The sequence below is a fragment of the Silene latifolia genome, chromosome 3 (assembly GCF_048544455.1).
Source record: "Silene latifolia isolate original U9 population chromosome 3, ASM4854445v1, whole genome shotgun sequence".
NCBI lineage: Eukaryota > Viridiplantae > Streptophyta > Magnoliopsida > Caryophyllales > Caryophyllaceae > Silene > Silene latifolia.
The window spans coordinates 66,303,479-66,320,642 of record NC_133528.1 but is presented as its reverse complement, the minus strand read 5'-3'; the positions used below and the strand labels follow the sequence as shown (position 1 = coordinate 66,320,642).

Sequence of the window (17,164 nt, the reverse complement as noted above, 5' to 3'; positions counted from 1 at the left end):
AATCGTAGGTTTAAGGACCGAAAGGTGACGACCACGCTCTTCTTATCAATTAATTAGATCGACTCAGTTGACCCGATAGTTTAGTTGCCACGGCAGACCGACTCCTAGCATATTTCTCTCTTTCCCTGCTCTTCTCTATTTCTCTCCCTTAAATCTCGTAGTTTAGAAAACAAACTTAAAACCCCCATTTTGTGACCAAATAAGCGAACCGTTAAAACAGATATCTTGCCTCCCTGCGGATCAACCCTTATTACTACCTATTAGTAATTTGGTTTTATAAATATTATTTTTGATACTAAAACGACGGTATCAAATTTTGGCGCCGTTGCCGGGGAGGCAATTGTCCTATTTGTTTTTCTTGTTTCGTTTATTTCCCTTCCGTCTCAGGGAATTTTATTCCCTGAGGCAGTTCTTATCTCCTTGCTAGTGTTGTTTTGATAGGTCCTACAGGTTCTATTGACGATGCTTCGGGAGAGTCCACCCATGTTCCATTCTCCGGGAGAGCAGGTGTAATTTTGTGAGGGATGTGGTGTCGTGGGACACGATGCAGTCTGTTGCCTTGCGGATCTTGACGAAGTTTATACTTATCGACAGTATAAACAAAGTCATTTTGCTTCGCTCCCACCTTGCAGTTATACACCACATCCGTACTATCAACGTGGCTTTCAAGAGCCCTCATATACCTCTTCACCACCGCAACAATACACCCCTCCCGCTGTCAACAATGAAGAGTTTGATGAGTTTAAATCGCTATTAGCGTCACTCACTCTTCAATCGCAACAAATGGAACAATCGAGGAATGCCTCAATTGAAAGTCTTACGCACCAAGTCGCTCAAGTAACAATTGAGACGGATTTCGATGTGTACAACTCGGACTTCGAGGATGATTTCATTATTGTAATGTACGACAGGGAAGTTCCAGCGGAGAAATGGGTCGATCGAGTGGACAACAGTGCTCGATCGACTGATTTTGATGAAGAAATGGTCGATCGAGCACCTCAAAGCTCTCGATCGACTGCTTGTGGGGAGGAGTTCCTCAATCGAGTTGCTACAAGTGCTCGATCAAGAGAACTATGCTTGGAAACTACTCGATCGAGTGAATTACCTGATCGATCGAGTAGCTTTGGTGAAGAAGTGGTTCGATCGAGAGAGGAGCTTTCTCGATCGACTACAGTAGCTGGGGACAACAATGATTTATCATCCGATTCTGTTCCAGTAAGCGATAAGAAGGTAAACGAAGGTCATACCGCTTCAATAGAAGGTAGTATCATTCCTTTTGTTGACTTTAGTATGACTAATTTTCGTCCTTCCGTTAATTCATATACTGCTTTTGAATTGACACCTCCGCCCCAACTCGGGAGCGATTTGGAGGAAAATCGCTATATTTTTTCTTATGCAGGTCTAACGAGCTGGGACCCGGGAAAGGGATCGAAAGATTCTATCCCGCCTAGGAAGAAAGCACGACAAAGAGCTGATAGAGTCGTGATGGATGCTATGAGGAGCCGTTGTCTTGCCGCTGCTGTGCTATGGAGGACCATATTGAAGCTTTTAATGGCTGAAATAACTACTTTCAGTCAAAAGCCCCAAAGAGGGGCGCCTTGCTCCTTTAGTCTTTAAGCCGGGTTTGCAACCCCGTGCAATTTGTAATAAAATTTTATACTTCAAACCTTTACTGCTTTTTAGACATTTTTAGACAATGTTTTGCGTAAAACAATTATTTGGTATTTGGACGTATCTTTGTTTCGTTTTGCGGTAGTCAAGAAAGGTTTGATCGAGTAGTTTACTACTCGATCGAGGGGAAATTGGAAAGACAAGGCCTCGATCAAAGGGCCAGTCTGGTCGATCGAGGAAGCAGAGCTTAGCCAAGGCTCGATCGAGTAACTTTGTTACTCGATCGAGAGGTTTCTGGAGGAAAACAACTCGATCGAGGAGAGCTATTACTCGATCGAGGAGATGTCGCCAATAAAGTGGAGTTTTTCGACTTTTCTTAATTCTTTCGACTTATTTCCTCCTCTTGTTACTTCCTAATTTCGTGCACCCTCTCCCCCTTAATTCTCTATTTGTTTCTCTTTGCCCAGAAATACCAAATAGGACTACGGACTCTGTTGTTGCCGTAGCCGCCTCTTCTGCAGTGCTATTGTCTCGCGCACGCTTACTGAATAGTGCGCTGGTTACTCGCTCCCCTAGTTGACATGCTGGTTTGGGGAAGCTATATAATGTGAGCTTTCTGGTTCATTCTCCATCTCTTGTAATTAGCTTGTTTTGTATACAGATTTCCCTTAGGAACATGTATTAGGTTTGCGTACCCCATCCCCCATTTTGCTGCTGTTGGTTAGCTGTGAAGACAATGAGGACATTGTTTGTTTTGGTTTGGGGAGGGTATATGCATCCTTGAGTCTGCATTTGCATTTGTTTTGCATTCATATTTATTGCATTTCTGCACGCATTGTATTTTATTTCAAAAAATCCATAAAAACTTAAAAATTTCGAAAAAATCAAAAAAAAAATCATGTTTATTTATGCATTTTAGGTTGAGTCTGATTGGAGTTTTTTTATTGCTGATAACTGTCTTTTTGCTTAAGCCTTGCATTGTTTCACATCTTTTAGCAAAAGTCTTTGCAATTTCTCGAATTTCGTTTTAAAATTCGTTGAACAAGTAGACTTGACTTGAAATTTTGGCAAACTACAATATCTTTCTGAGGTTTAGAGCTTTATAACTGGTGTCATCCATGACGAGTTCATGTAGGAAGTGAGAAGTTACTCCTTATAAGGCATGTAACATCAAATTGCATAAGCATGAGTTTAGTTTACTTAGTACCTGTATGCATTCGGGTCTGTGGTTGGTGACACATGTTTGGAGAGGCAACCCCTTTATTTCATTTTACCCATGAGCTCCACATAGCAAAATTGCCTATTTTGTCCCTATTTAGCTACAATCCACATTTTTCCTACCCTAGCCGAGCTAGTAATGGTAGCAATGTTGGGAATGTGTTGATTTGCAGTTGGTTATTATATCTTTTCATGAGATGGATGGGTGAAGGAAATGAAGGAGTAATATTGAAAAAGAATTGAAGAAAAATGAAAAAAAAAAGAAAAATCCGAAAAGAAATATGAAAGAAAAAAAAAAGAAAAAAAAATCATATGCGGAAAATGAAAGACTGTATGTTGTGATTTATACTCCCATGTTTAATCTATATCTTATGGGGAGTTGATAATTTTATGGTGATTAGTGAGTTGTGTGCATCCAATTTGCACTGTGTCGTATTGATTTGTATGGAGTTTGAAGTAGGGAAGTTGTATAATTTGGATCCGTTGTTGCTAGCCTGGCTATTAACCCCACATATCCAAATTCATTTTAGCCCCTTCTTACCTATTACCTCACTTACCCATATGTAAGTCCTCGGCATGTGTCTTGGTCATCAGTTTGGTTGGAATGCATATGTACGGTTGTAGAGACTTTATTCATGTTAGATTGCATGCATGTTCTTATAGGTCGCAGTTAGGTGAGTGTTCTTTATTCTTTCTATCTTATATTATAAATCACCTTGTGCTTAATTGTGTGATTGAGCGACCCGTGAGAGTCCATTTTTAAAAGTCTTGCAAGGTCAAAAGTTCAACATCTTTTTGAAATATGCATAAATTCGTTTGCCTTGATATTGAGCTATTAGTAGTTGATTCTTATGCATTAAATGGTTTAAGCCGACGGTCTTCAGCTTGTCTATGTTCTACTCCTATCCATTTAGTCCTAGCTAGTTGCATTAGTTTGCTTGAGGACAAGCAAAGGTTTGGTTTGGGGAAGTTTGATGCGTGCATATTTTATAGACCTTTCAGTACACTTTGGCACGCATTTCTATGCCATTTTAGCAGTTATTTGCTATGAATATGCCCCGAATAGTCTACTTTGGTTTGCCTTGTGTCATTTGTAGGTATAAGCCGGAGAAGATCATAATCAAGCCTAAAACATGTCCCTAAGCATGCATTTAGGAGATGAGTCAAGTTGGAGCCTCGAAACTACTATTTTGAGGTGCGCATGGAAGTAAGGAAGCTAGGCGAACAAAGGAAGAGCTTCAAATTACTACTGCCTACTTTGAAGAGCCATATCTCGAGTTCTACAACAGATAATAAGGTTATTCTAATTGGAGGTGAAAGCTTATTCTCTTAGCTTTCTAACGCCATGAGGATCGCTTTATTCCGACAAGTAACGAAGAAATGGCAGCCATTTGAAGTTCAGTGCGCGAAGCAGGAATTACGCGCTGAGAAGTACTCGATCGAGAGCACTATCTGTTCGATCGATAGGAATACCATGCTCATTTGGTCGATCGAGAACTTTGGTTTCTCGATCGATAGCCTGCTATATTGAAGTGCTCGATCGAGAGCCTTTACTCCTCGATCGAGAGGTCTGCCACATAAAAGTGCTCGATCGAGAGCCCTTAGCTGCCAATGACGCGTGAAGATAAGCTCAAGCGAGACACTATGTACTTAGACATTATTAGTTTTAGATATTAGGAAATAAAATATCTTCTCCTTATTATAAATAGGAGAAGAGAATAGGTTATGGGATATTCTCTCACGTCCCATTTCTGGTTACGATAGACAGGAGACGGATCACTTCCGTCTCCGCCTCTTTTCTCTATTGTTTCGGATCTAAACTTCGTTCTTATTCCTTAATCTATAATCGGTATTTTCTTCCCCTTCTCTTATGCTTTATTCATTAATTATGCATTGCTAATTCCTTGCTAGGACATTAGGGGATCCGTGATTATATTAGATTAGCAATCGATTTTATTATGATAATGCTCATATGATTTTTGTTGTTTTCGCTGCAATTAATTGTTATAGTCTAATTGAGTCGACGCAGTTAGTCTATAGATCTTAGTAAACCTTGACCTGGACCGAAAGGTTGGAAAGGGTGAGACTCGTAGCGATACATTAGGACGCGGTAGTGAGGGCGAGAGCTAAGCTATTTGTGTTTTAGGACGAATTAAGGACCGAAAGGTGACGTTCGTTAACCCTTAAATCTATTTGCTTGACCTTAGACCTAGATTACTAAACTGATTAATCATGGTGAACCGACTGTCTTAGCTATCCCTCTTCCCTTGCTTTTCTCTTACTCTCTCGAACTCGTAGTTTAGAAAACCAATTATACAAAACCCCCACTTGTGACCGAATAAACGAACCGTTAAAACAGATATCTTGCCTCCCTGCGGATCGACCCTTATTACTACCTTTTAGTAATTTAGTTTTATAAATATTATTTTTGATACTAAAACGACGGTATCAAATTTTGGCGCCGTTGCCGGGGAGGCAATTGCCCTATTTGTTTTTTTTTTTTTCGTTTATTTCCCCTACGTCTCAGGGAATTTTATTTCCTGAGACAGTTCTTATCTTCCTTGCTAGTGTTGTTTGATAGGTCCTACAGGTCCTATGGCGATGCTTCAGGAGGTATTTTGTGAGAGATGCGGTACTATGGGACACGATGCAGTTCACTGCCTTGCAGATCGTGACCAAGTTTATGCTTATCGACAGTATAAACAAAGTCACTATGTTTCGTCCCCACCTCGCAGTTATGCACCACCGCATCCGTACTATCAACGAGGCTTCCACGAGCCCTCCTATTCTTTTTCGCCGCCACAACAACAACACTCCCCTCCTGCTGTCATTGATGACGGGATTGATGAATTGAAGTCGTTAATAGCGACATTAACTCTTCAGTCGCAGCAAGTTGAAGAATCAAGAAATGATTCGATAAAGGGTCTTATGCATCAATTCGCTCAAGTTACAACCGAGCCAGATGATGTTATGTACGACTCGGATTTAGAGGAGGTCTTTAACGTTGTTGCATATGACAAGTTCGATTGCGAAAGCCTATACATTCGATCGGATGATACAGCAGAGGAAGAGGTCGATCGAGAGGTTCAAAGTACTCGATCGACCGATTTCGAGGAAGAAGTGATCGATCGAGTAACTAAATCTACTCGATCGAGTTGTTTGGACATGGGAAATACTCGATCGAGTGATGTTCTGGTCGATCGAGTACTTTCTGGTGAAGAGGGAGTTCGATCGAGTGACCCAATTGCTCGATCGACCACAGTAGCTGCGGACAGCGATGGTTTATCACCCGATTCTGTCCCGACTAGCGATGAGAAGGTAAACGCAGATCGTTCCTGTTCAATAGAAGGTACTATCATTCCTTTTGTTGATTTCCATACGGTTAATTTTATACCTTCCGTTGAATCATATTCTGCTGTTGATTTGACGCCTCCGCCCCTATACGGGAGCGAGTTGGAGGGACATCGCTTTGTTTCTTCTTATACAGGCCTTGACAGGTTTGAAGACCCGGGAGGAGGATTTAAAGACTCTATCCCCCGCAAGAAGAAAGCACGACAAAGGGCTGATAAAGTCGTGATGGATACTTTGATAGGCCGCTGTCTTTCCGCTGCTATGCTATGGAGGACGGTGATGAAGCTCTTAATGGCTGAAATAACTGCATTCAGTCAGAAGCCGTTGCATTTTACTGTTTTTATTTGAACTTTTAAAGACTTTTTATTTCATTTCGTTTAGTATGCTTAATAATTAGCTTTGTGATCGATCGACTAGTATCCTGCTGGACTCCTTTTCGATCGAGCACCTCACATTCTAGGTTCGGTTTGGGGAAGTTCGTGGTGCGCGCAATCTTGTAAGTTTCCGACTTCCCTCTTTAGTTTGCATTTCTTTTCCTTTGCTTTGTACAATGGGGACATTGTACAGTTTGGTTTGGGGAGGATATGCATCCATATCTGTCTGCATATTGTTTTTACTGCATTCCTGTTACCACGTTCATTTCCGTATGCATTGTTTTTTGTTATTCAAAAAAAAAATCACATAAAAATTAAAATTTTTTCAAAAATAAAAATTATCACGTTTATTTTTGCATATAGTCGAGTCGGATTGGGGTATTTACAATGATGATTTTGCACTATAAGTCAAATTTTTGCTATTCCTTGCACTTTCACAATTCAATTTGCAAAACAAAAGTGATTTCTCGAATTTCGTCTTGTAAAATATTTTGGACAATTAGACTTGACTTAGAACTTTGGCAACCTACTTATAATTTCTGAGGATTAGAGCCTAATAAATTGGTGTCATTCATGACCAATTTCATGTAGAATTGTGAGTAGTTACTCCTTGCATGTCATGTAACATTAAATTGCACAAGTATGATATTTAATTGCTTATTGCCTGCACGCATTGGTTTGTGGTTGGTATCACGTGTTTGGAGGACTTTCGCATTTTCCCCTTTCTCATTTTACCCCATTTAACTCCACTATAAGCCATATCTGCCAGTTGCCCTTAACTACATCCCATACTTAGCCTACCATTGTACCGAGCTAGGTAGTAGTGAGAGAAATTTGTTGAAATATAGCAGTTTTGGCTCGTTTCTGCACTGTTGGAGTGCGTATTCATGAGAATTGCATGAGTGTGCTGTTGGGAGTGCTCGATCGAGAGATGTTTTTGCTCGATCGAGCCATTTTTGGTCTTAAATGCCCTCGATCGAATGGTCTTGTTGTTCGATCGAGGAGATGGAATAGGTGAGCACTCGATCGAGTGAGCAAAGTGCACGATCGAGTGACTTTGAGTTGGTATCCTCTCGATCGAGAGCTCATTCAGCTCGATCGAGAGGGAGTCCCTTGTGTCAGCCAGAAAAAAAAAATTGAAAAAAAAAGAGAAAGAAATGAATGAAAAGAAAATCAGAAAAAAAGAAAAATAATAAGTGGCTGGAAATTTTGTTGACACACCTCCTATGCTTATTTATATTGTACGAGGTGGATATTGGTGGAATTGTGTTGTAATTGCCCAATCGTATAAAGGCAATGATCTTATTTTTGATGATTGGAAGAGCGGGATGCGTTTATTTATGGTTTTGGTTAGGTTCTAGCTCGGCTTTTTACCTTCACATTCCCATAATTATTTTACCCTTTCTTACCAATTAGCCTCACATTCCCATATTTTTGCAATTGTTCGGCACGTGATAGTCCTTGAACGGTGGTATGCGTGTGTACGGTAGATAGAATTATCTATCATATTATATTGCATGCATGATTATGTAGGTCGTAGTCTAGGTGAGCGACTATTCCTTCTTCTCTCTTTCACATATTTATTTGCTTACCATTTGCTTGTTGAGAGAAGAGTGACCCGGGAGAGTCCAATTTTTATGAGTCTTGCAAGGTCGAACGTCCAATTTATTTTCAAGATATGCATAAATTTTGTTCACTTATGTGTTGAGCTTTGCGATGGTTGAATTGTGCATTAAACGGTTTGGCATTGACTTATAGCTAGCTCTGAGGTTTACTCCTTTCCATTAGGTCCATATAGCTGCATTTAGTATTGCTTGAGGACAAGCAAAGGTTTGGTTTGGGGAAGTTTGATGCGTGCATTTTATATAGACTTTACGGTCCATCTATGCACGTATTTCTATGTCATTTAAGTGATATTATGTCGCTTTATGCCCCGAATATGCTACTTTGTACTTCTATTGCTATTTTGTAGGTACAAGCTGTGAGGTAGCGGAAACCGGCCAAAACTGTTCTAAGCATGCACATTTAGGAGATGGAGGAGTCGGAGCTACTAACTCGAGCATTGGGAAGCGTGAAACCGTCCTATAATCAAGTCAAAGCCAAGTTGGAAGTCGTCACAAGCTGGAACCAAGAGGAAGTCCTCGATCGAGCTCTTGCTATGCTCGATCGAGAGGTTTAGAACTCAAGAAGACCTCGATCGAGCTGTCCTGTGCTCGATCGAAGGATGGCCAAGGAAGAGTCTCTCGATCGAGTAACTCAAGATCTCGATCGAGAGGAATGCTGAAGATAATCACTCGATCGAGAGCCCTAGCTGCTCGATCGAGCAGAAATGCCTGACGGGCTTGGCCTGTTTCGTTAATTAGGTTTTATTATGTTATGTTTTTACTATAAATAAGGCTTGCACGCCAGTATTAGATGGACATTAGACGGGACTGGAGCTCCTCTCCAGTTTCGACCCTCTTTCCTTTATTTCGCGGATTCAACTTTTGCTATTAATTCAATTGGTATTTTCTCCCTTTAAATTCTTCGTTTATGCTTCGTTATTTAATTATGCGTAGCTAATCCCCTTTGATATGTTAGGATTAGGGAAGCCGTGGTAGCATATGTTAGGATCGTCTTGATTAGATTAGTTTTGCGATAAGAATTGTATTAAGCATTTTAATTGTGATTAGGTTGAATGAATGCATGCAGGAGACCGATCAACTTAGTTACCCCCGACCTAGATCGAAAGATTGGAAGGAAAGACCTGCTTAATTACAATACGTGATACCTAACTAGGGCGAAAGCTAAATTAGGGAGACCCTAGAGCGATTAGAGACCGAAAGGGTATAATCGTAGGTTTAAGGACCGAAAGGTGACGACCACGCTCTTCTTATCAATTAATTAGATCGACTCAGTTGACCCGATAGTTTAGTTGCCACGGCAGACCGACTCTTAGCATATTTCTCTCTTTCCCTGCTCTTCTCTATTTCTCTCCCTTAAATCTCGTAGTTTAGAAAACAAACTTAAAACTAGACCTGGCAAAACGGGTCACTCGGGTCGGGTACGGGTCGGGTCAGTTTGGGTCGGGTCATTTCGGGTCTGTCACATATTTCGGGTCGGGTTGGGTCGGATCGGGTCACTTTCGGGTTTCGGGTCAATTTCGGGTGATCTGTTGCCGGGTCATTTCGGGTCGGGTCGTTTTCAGGTATAGGTCCTTTTGGGTCGGGTTGCTTTTGAGTTAATGGCTAAGCATTTAAGTTAATACTATTTTGATTAAGAAATGCAATTTTGCAAATTTAACCATTTATTAGGGATTATTGTAACCAATAAAACTTTATTTTGATATATATAATATTAATACGAGTTAGTACTAGTCGTTTCGGGTCATTTTGGGTCACTTCAAGTCATTTGGGATCCGGTCAGTTATGAGTGGGGTCTTTTCGGATTGGGTCACCTCGGGTCGGGTCAACATTGGGTCAGACAATGTTCGGATCGGGTCTGGGTCGGGTCGGGTCAATTCGGGTTTCGGGTCATATTCGGGTCAAGCAAATTCAGGTCATTTTCGGGTCTCGGGTCAGCCTTTTCGGGTCGGGTCATTCGGGTCTGACCCATTTTGCCAGGTCTACTTAAAACCCCCATTTTGTGACCAAATAAGCGAACTGTTAAAACAGATATCTTACCTCCCTGCGAATCGACCCTTATTACTACCTATTAGTAATTTGGTTTTATAAATATTATTTTTGATACTAAAACGACGGTATCATTGACCTAATAAAACCTAAATACGGTAAAAATCACCTAAACACTGGGGCATCTTGCATTTAGAAGTCTCATCCGATTGTCTTCAATTGTTGGCACAATGGGCGGGGAAGGAATGCAAATATCATCAAATAAAAGGCATCCTCGATGATATTGCTACTCTATCCGCATCTTTTCACTATTTATGTTTTAGTTATGTGCGTAGAAACTTTAATGGAAGAGTTTATGACCTTATTCAAAGAGTTATGAGTGAGCATTAAGAAGCTTTTTTATTGTACGCCAAAAAAAATGAGAGAAAAATTTGGTAGACGTTAGAATTTTGTGGTGTAAAGCTAGAACATTCTTGAAACGTAGGTTGGTGAAATTTCTAGGCTCATTTATCAATGAGACAAGACCTCACTAGCTTTTTGTAAAGAATAGAAAGCTCTAGTACTCTTAATTTTGATTTCTTATATAAACCAACTCTTCTTTGATCGACCACACTTGTGTCACGTTTTCATTATCAGTACCATACACTTAAACTTTTTGTTTCATCATATTCAACTCTGATCTACATTATTCTGTTAAGGTATTTCATTGTGTTTATTTAGGTAATTAATAATGGAGAAGAGTTATCCAAAAGTAAGTGAGGAGTATGAGAAAGCAATAGACAAGTGTAAAAAGAAGCTTAGGGGTTTGATTCAAGAGAAACATTGTGCTCCAATCATCCTTCGTTTGGCGTAAGCACTCTTTTTATCATCACTTGAGTTCTGCAACCCATTTTTAGTTTCCGCTCTTCTCCTTAGGGCTGTAAATGATCCGAGCCGGCTCGACAAGCTCTCGGAATCGGCTCGGTCAAAGTTCGGCTCGAGCTCGGTCAAAACGAGCTCGAGCTCGAACTTGAGTCGAGCTTGGTTAAATACGAGACGAGCCCGAGCTCAGCAAGGCTCGGCTCGAAAACTCGTTTAGGCTCATTTATAGTTTTTTTTATACAATATTTATATTTTTAATATTAATTTTATTATAAATTATATGTTATTTAGTCATGTATAATTATATTATATTATAATAATTTTTAGAATTTTATAATCTTATTTATTATTTACAAATATTTATATTTAGTTAGATTAAAAAAAGTTAGAAAGTGAAAATAATATAAAGACAAAACGAGCTCGATTCGAACACGAGCCGATCTCGAGCTTTTTCTGAGCCGAGCACGAGCTTCAATTTTTTAAGCTCGACGAGCTTCGAGCCGAGCCCTAGCTAAAAAATTCGAGCAGAGCCCGAGCCCATCCGAGCTCGAGCTCAGATCTGCTCGTCTTCTTAAGAAGTGCCATGTCAACTTTTGATGGAAATTTATCATGTCACGTTAGTAGCTTTTGAATATTGTATTAAAGAAATACTCCCTCCAATTTTCTTTTATCTTCCCCTTTCTCTTGGACACAAAAATTAAGAAAAGAGAAGAAAGAAAGAATAAAGTAGAATAAAGTATTGTAAGTTGTGAAATTTATAGAGGAGAGAAAATAATAAAGAATGAATAATGAATAAAGAATAGATAAAGTAATAAGAGTTGTTGATTTTTTAGAAGAGAGAAATTAATAAAAAAATGAATAAAATTTAGCAAAAAAGGAAAGAGGGAAGATAATCAAACTTGTGTGAAAATGGAAAGAGGGAAGATAAAAGAAAATTGGAGGGAATATATGATACTCCTATATGATATGATGATGATATGATACCATTACTAGTCCTCCTGCTGAAATTTTTGGTCAATAAATACAAATCCTATCTGATATCTCCACCACTGGTTTCGTTATAGCTATAAAAAAATACTTCTGGAAAACAAAAACTCCTTATAAACAATTTAATTTTGTATAGTATAGTGCATGATCTAAATATATAAGGCAACCTGAGTTACACCAGCAGCAGCTCCACTGACCACTGTAAGTCTGTAATGGCTGTCCTGAGTTTACGGACATAACTATTGTTGTGAAATTTTCTTTTATTCTTGTTTTAATTTGCGCAAGATAAAATAGATAGTGAAATGTCATGTCAACACACCATGGATAGTTAAATTAGAGATGACACCGTGAACCTTACACGCTTTCTGGATATGACCTTAGCTTGCACATAAACAAAGTTAAAGATTTCTTGTCGTTGCTGTGGAAATGGTAGATGGCACGCAGCAGGGACATATGACGTGCACACGAAAACAGGTGGGCCATTTGGGACGATAAAGAATCCACAAGAACTTTCTCACCAAGCAAATAACGGTCTTGATATCGCTGTTCGACTGCTCGAGCCAATCAAGGAGCAATTCCCCATTTTAAGCTATGCTGATTTTTATCAGGTTCGTTCACCCATCAAAATCATTATGGACTACTAGTAAACACTGATTTTCATAGTTTATATCATCTTCCTATTAGGCATTAGCAATGAACTGTACTAACAGCTTGATGTCCTAAATTTTGTACTGATTTGACTATTCGGTTATGAAGCTTGCTGGTGTTGTTGCAGTACAAGTCACTGGAGGACCTGAAATTCCTTTTCACCCTGGCCGACTTGTAAGTGACCTCTTAAACATTATAGAGCTGATGATTTGATCTAAATACCTTGACTCAATTATTCCATAGTGACGATAGTGTTATATATCTAGTTGGTGCGAATCCTATTTATGTATTGAATCTAGTCGTCACTGCAGATTTCGCAGTCATGTTTTCCTTTTTGTATGTTCTAATTAATTCGTAGCTTTGCCTTTTTCTGTAGATCCTGTCTATTCTATTAGACATCTAAATCCTTTCTAATTAATGCGCAGGACAATGCTGAATCGCCTCCAGAAGGCCGTTTACCTGATGCCAAGAAAGGTTTGTGGCTCCAACTTTAGGAAGTATTCTGATTGGATATTTTTTCATTTTTGTGTTTATTCTGAAATTGATTGTCAATGAGCTAACTAATTCATTAGCAAGTGAACTACTGCAAATATTATTAGGTTCTGATCATTTGAGGGAAGTATTCCATCGCATGGGTCTATCTGATAAGGACATAGTTGCTCTATCTGGTGCTCACACCTTGGTAAGTGCTGTGGATCGACGTGGGTTTGTTTTGAAAGCTTGTTAAAATTTGAATACTTGGTTGTTTGGATGTAACCGCTACAGGGAAGGTGTCACAAGGAAAGATCTGGCTTTGAAGGAGCTTGGACTAAGAATCCTTTGGTGTTTGATAATTCTTATTTCAAGTATGTATGTTCACTTTTGTTACAATAATATTTCTGTTATTTACTTCTTTCTATCTCACATATGCCATAGGCAGAGGCGGGTGACTTAAGACATATGTTGAAATATTCCCGACCCCTAAAACTTATGTTAAAGGTTCTCGATCCAATGCCCTATACTCCCATTTTTATGGGATATGCCATTGGTCGAGCTGAGCCAAAGAGTAAGTTAGGACATGATAAGGCTAATTGTGTATCTGAATTCTCAACAGAGAACTCATAAGTGGCGAGAAGGATGGACTTATACAGCTACCATCAGATAAAGCACTCCTTGATGATCCAGCATTCCGGCCTTACGTGGAGAAATATGCACAGGTTTGTAAATGACTTTATTCGAGTTTTGCGTTGACCACGAAATCCAATATTATCTTTTTTCTAATTATCTGGTTGTGTTGTTTTAGGATGAAGATGTGTTCTTTGCTGACTATGCTGAAGCACATTTGAAGCTTTCCGAGCTTGGGTCGGTGCCCTGAGACTGCTTATTTTTATGTCGTTTGGTTTAAATTAATAACTTGATTAATTCCATGTTCTGATTAAATGCTCCATATTTGTACAGATTTGCAAATGCAGAGTGAGACGCCTGAGACTTGATATGTGGGAGAATTGACACAACACAATGATGTGAAGTTAGTTGTATGATCCTGCGCTCATATCAAAGTTTCTAGTATTGACAACTTGTTTTATGAAGTTTGTAGAATGTGTGCAATAAATGCAACGTCGTCTATTAATGTATTTTCAGTGTAGTCTAGACCTTGTTCCGACCAAAACGAGATGTATTTCATTGTGTATCCTTAGGTGTTGTACTCTTGAATTATTGACGGGAGACCTTCGAATTTGAGTACATAGGTAAATAGTTTCGTATTGATATATATTTTCAATAAATAACGAGATTCGGGAAGTTGTGTGTCGTATTATTCAATCGAATGAGTCAAGTACTTATATTTTCAATCGAATGATTCGATAAATCATCCTGGTACTGCGGCATAAGAGTTGTTTGGCAGCTGCTGTGGTTTTCATTTGGAAGGAAAGGAACATGAGGATTTTCACTAAGAAAATAGAAATGAATTACAGGAGCCGTGATTAAATGCTCCTTCAAGATTAGGAACGCCTTCTCATAACTCGTCTCATTTAAATCTATTCTCCTTTGTCATTAACGCGGTCATAGGCCGAGCTATTTTGGAAAAATCTTTCATGAACCTTCGGTAATAACCGGCAAATCCAAGGAAACTTCTTATTTCCCTAACATTTTGTAATACTCCGTATTTAATCATTATATAATAATAATATTCTATCGTATTTAGCGAGTTGGGCTTAAAACGGAATAATAATAATAATAGTAATAACAATAATGATAATAGTAATAATAATAAGATACATGTATATTCATACACACACTCACCTTATAGTCTTATACTACTTTCACCCTATATATACCCCTTTATCCCTTATCCACCACCTTATCATTTCATTTGCATTTCCACCACACAAACAAATAGAGAGAAAAAGAGAGGAGAGAGATGGGAAGATATGGAGATTTTGTCCCTCCGCCTCGAGTTCGTAAGGTAAGACCGTCTTATACTAGCCTTTATATTATTTAATTAATACCGTTGACCCGCCTTGACCCCGACTCATCTTTGACCCTTATTTGACCACCATGTGGCTGCCGTTGACCACCCACTTAGGGCTTTGACCGAGTGTTTTTAGGAGTTGTAGCTGTTAGTGTGCGACCGTCTTACGACGGGTTTTTGACCACCAAAACGTGGTTTACCTAGGCTGACCTTGGCGTGGTTGGGTCGTAGGTGGAGTGGGGAGTATAGTGGTGGTCTTGGTTGGTGGGTAGGGTGGCTGTGGTGGTCGAAAATCGAGTCTAAAAGGGGTTGTACGGCCTCTTTGTTGTCGTTTTTGTGTTGTTCATTGTTGGTGGTTATTGTGGTGGTTGTCGTGGTTGTTGGGGGTCAGGTCTGAGGGAGATGATAGGTAGGGGTTGGGCCGTGACCACCGTGGTGGTGGCCCACGGTGAGGGTTGTTATGGTCGGTTTGAGTACGGGTGTCGGGTTTGGTTGTTGTGTATGTCGTGTTGTTGCTTGTTGTTGTCGTCGTGTTTTGCTGCTGTTGCTGGTGGTGGCTGCCGGCATGTTGGCCGTACTTGGACCCACCATGGTCAGGGCGGCACCATGGTGGTGATGGCGGTTTGTGCGTGTGGTGGCCGTGTGGAGGGTAGCAAGCGGTGGTGGTGTTGGTGTGGGTGTTAGCGGGTTTTGGGTAGAGTTTAAGACGGGATTTAATTATTTAAATAATGGGTATGAGTCAGGATTTGACCCATGTGATTGGCGAGTATTTGAGACGGGATTTGAATAGCTTAAGACGAGTTTATATTTAATTAATTGAATTCTTATTTAATTTAATTAGATTAGTTAGTAATAAAATATATTTAATTACTTTAATTAGGTGACGGTTTTATAAAGCGGTATTATTATTGGATCGGGTTTGCTTATGGAGCTTGCGAGAAGGTAGGTTTATCTTACTCAGTTTCAATGTTGCATATATTTACTAAATGAGTCATTTGCCTTTTTCTGCATTGAGTGAGTCGCATTGTATGATATTGGTTTTTTACGGCTCGACGAGTCAGGATATTTGAGGAACTGATATCCATGACGTGTTTGGCATGCCATGGTGTATAGTGTGTTTCATGCATTTCATATTGTGACGACTGTGATTGTATATGTCGGAGGATTTGTTGTTGTTGTTGTTGTTGTTGTTGTTGTTGTTGTTGTTGTTGTTGTTGTTGTTGTTGTTGTTGTTGTTGTTGTTGTTGTTGTTGTTGTTGTTGTTGTTGTTGTTGTTGTTGTTGTTGTTGTTGTTGTTGTTGTTGTTGTTGTTGTTGTTGTTGTTGTTGTTGTTGTTGTTGTTGTTGTTGTTGTTCTTGTTTCAGAGACGTAAGATGGTTGGAGACTGTCTGTAACACCCCCATTTATTTAAGGGCCTGAACTAGGACTCCTCAGATAAATGATGGTGTTACCATCTCGGAATCCCGAGGCAGTAGATAACAAAGGAAAGAAACACAGTACTTTATTATAATGTTTATAGTGAAATTACAACTGAAATTAAAACAAAGTCTCCAAATACGACCAAAACATAAGTCTGATAAAACTACTAAAGGACTAAGGTGGGCTAGGCACTAAGTCAGTCATCCAAGCTCTCTTCCCGCCAGCTCCCATCGCCTATGAATACCGTCAAATCTGCTCCCAATAATTGGATCATCACAAAGCGTACACGAATACACGGGTCGACCACGGTTTGAGTAGGTAATACAATAAACGAACATAAAACACATGCTCCTCCATCACCACCACCGCCATCACAACTCATAACCCGGACAACCCACCATACCCGATCCCCGGTAGACTATAAATATCGACCGTAGCCGATCTGCCAGCTCGCAGCTGAGGACACCAGGGCAAGTCCTGCAGAACCCGCCTGGGCCTTATCACAACGTCATCATCACCACCTCCACCAACTCCAATGTAATAATATAATAAAACAGTTCAACAATAGTACTTAACGGAATGAAATCGATAATCATATTATAACATGTAAATCACCGATTTAGTCAATCCATCAC

The 17,164-nt window shown here is 39.6% G+C and overlaps 1 protein-coding gene across 2 annotated transcripts; it reads left to right on the top strand.

Annotated features, from left to right (window-relative positions):
* Nucleotides 1-10,569: 10,569 nt before the first annotated feature.
* LOC141647695 (L-ascorbate peroxidase 2, cytosolic-like) lies at nt 10,570-14,440 on the top strand. 2 transcript variants are annotated; one of them, XM_074455992.1, is made up of 9 exons: nt 10,570-11,014; nt 12,447-12,621; nt 12,770-12,835; nt 13,087-13,135; nt 13,261-13,343; nt 13,427-13,506; nt 13,755-13,857; nt 13,944-14,002; nt 14,099-14,440. In XM_074455992.1, exons 1-9 carry the CDS (start codon nt 10,896-10,898, stop codon nt 14,115-14,117), a joined length of 753 nt encoding a protein of 250 aa, XP_074312093.1. In that variant the 5' UTR covers nt 10,570-10,895; the 3' UTR covers nt 14,118-14,440. The 2 variants fall into 2 exon arrangements, with proteins under 2 accessions (XP_074312093.1, XP_074312092.1); XM_074455991.1 differs by having other exon boundaries at nt 10,778-11,014; nt 13,234-13,343.
* Nucleotides 14,441-17,164: the final 2,724 nt, after the last annotated feature.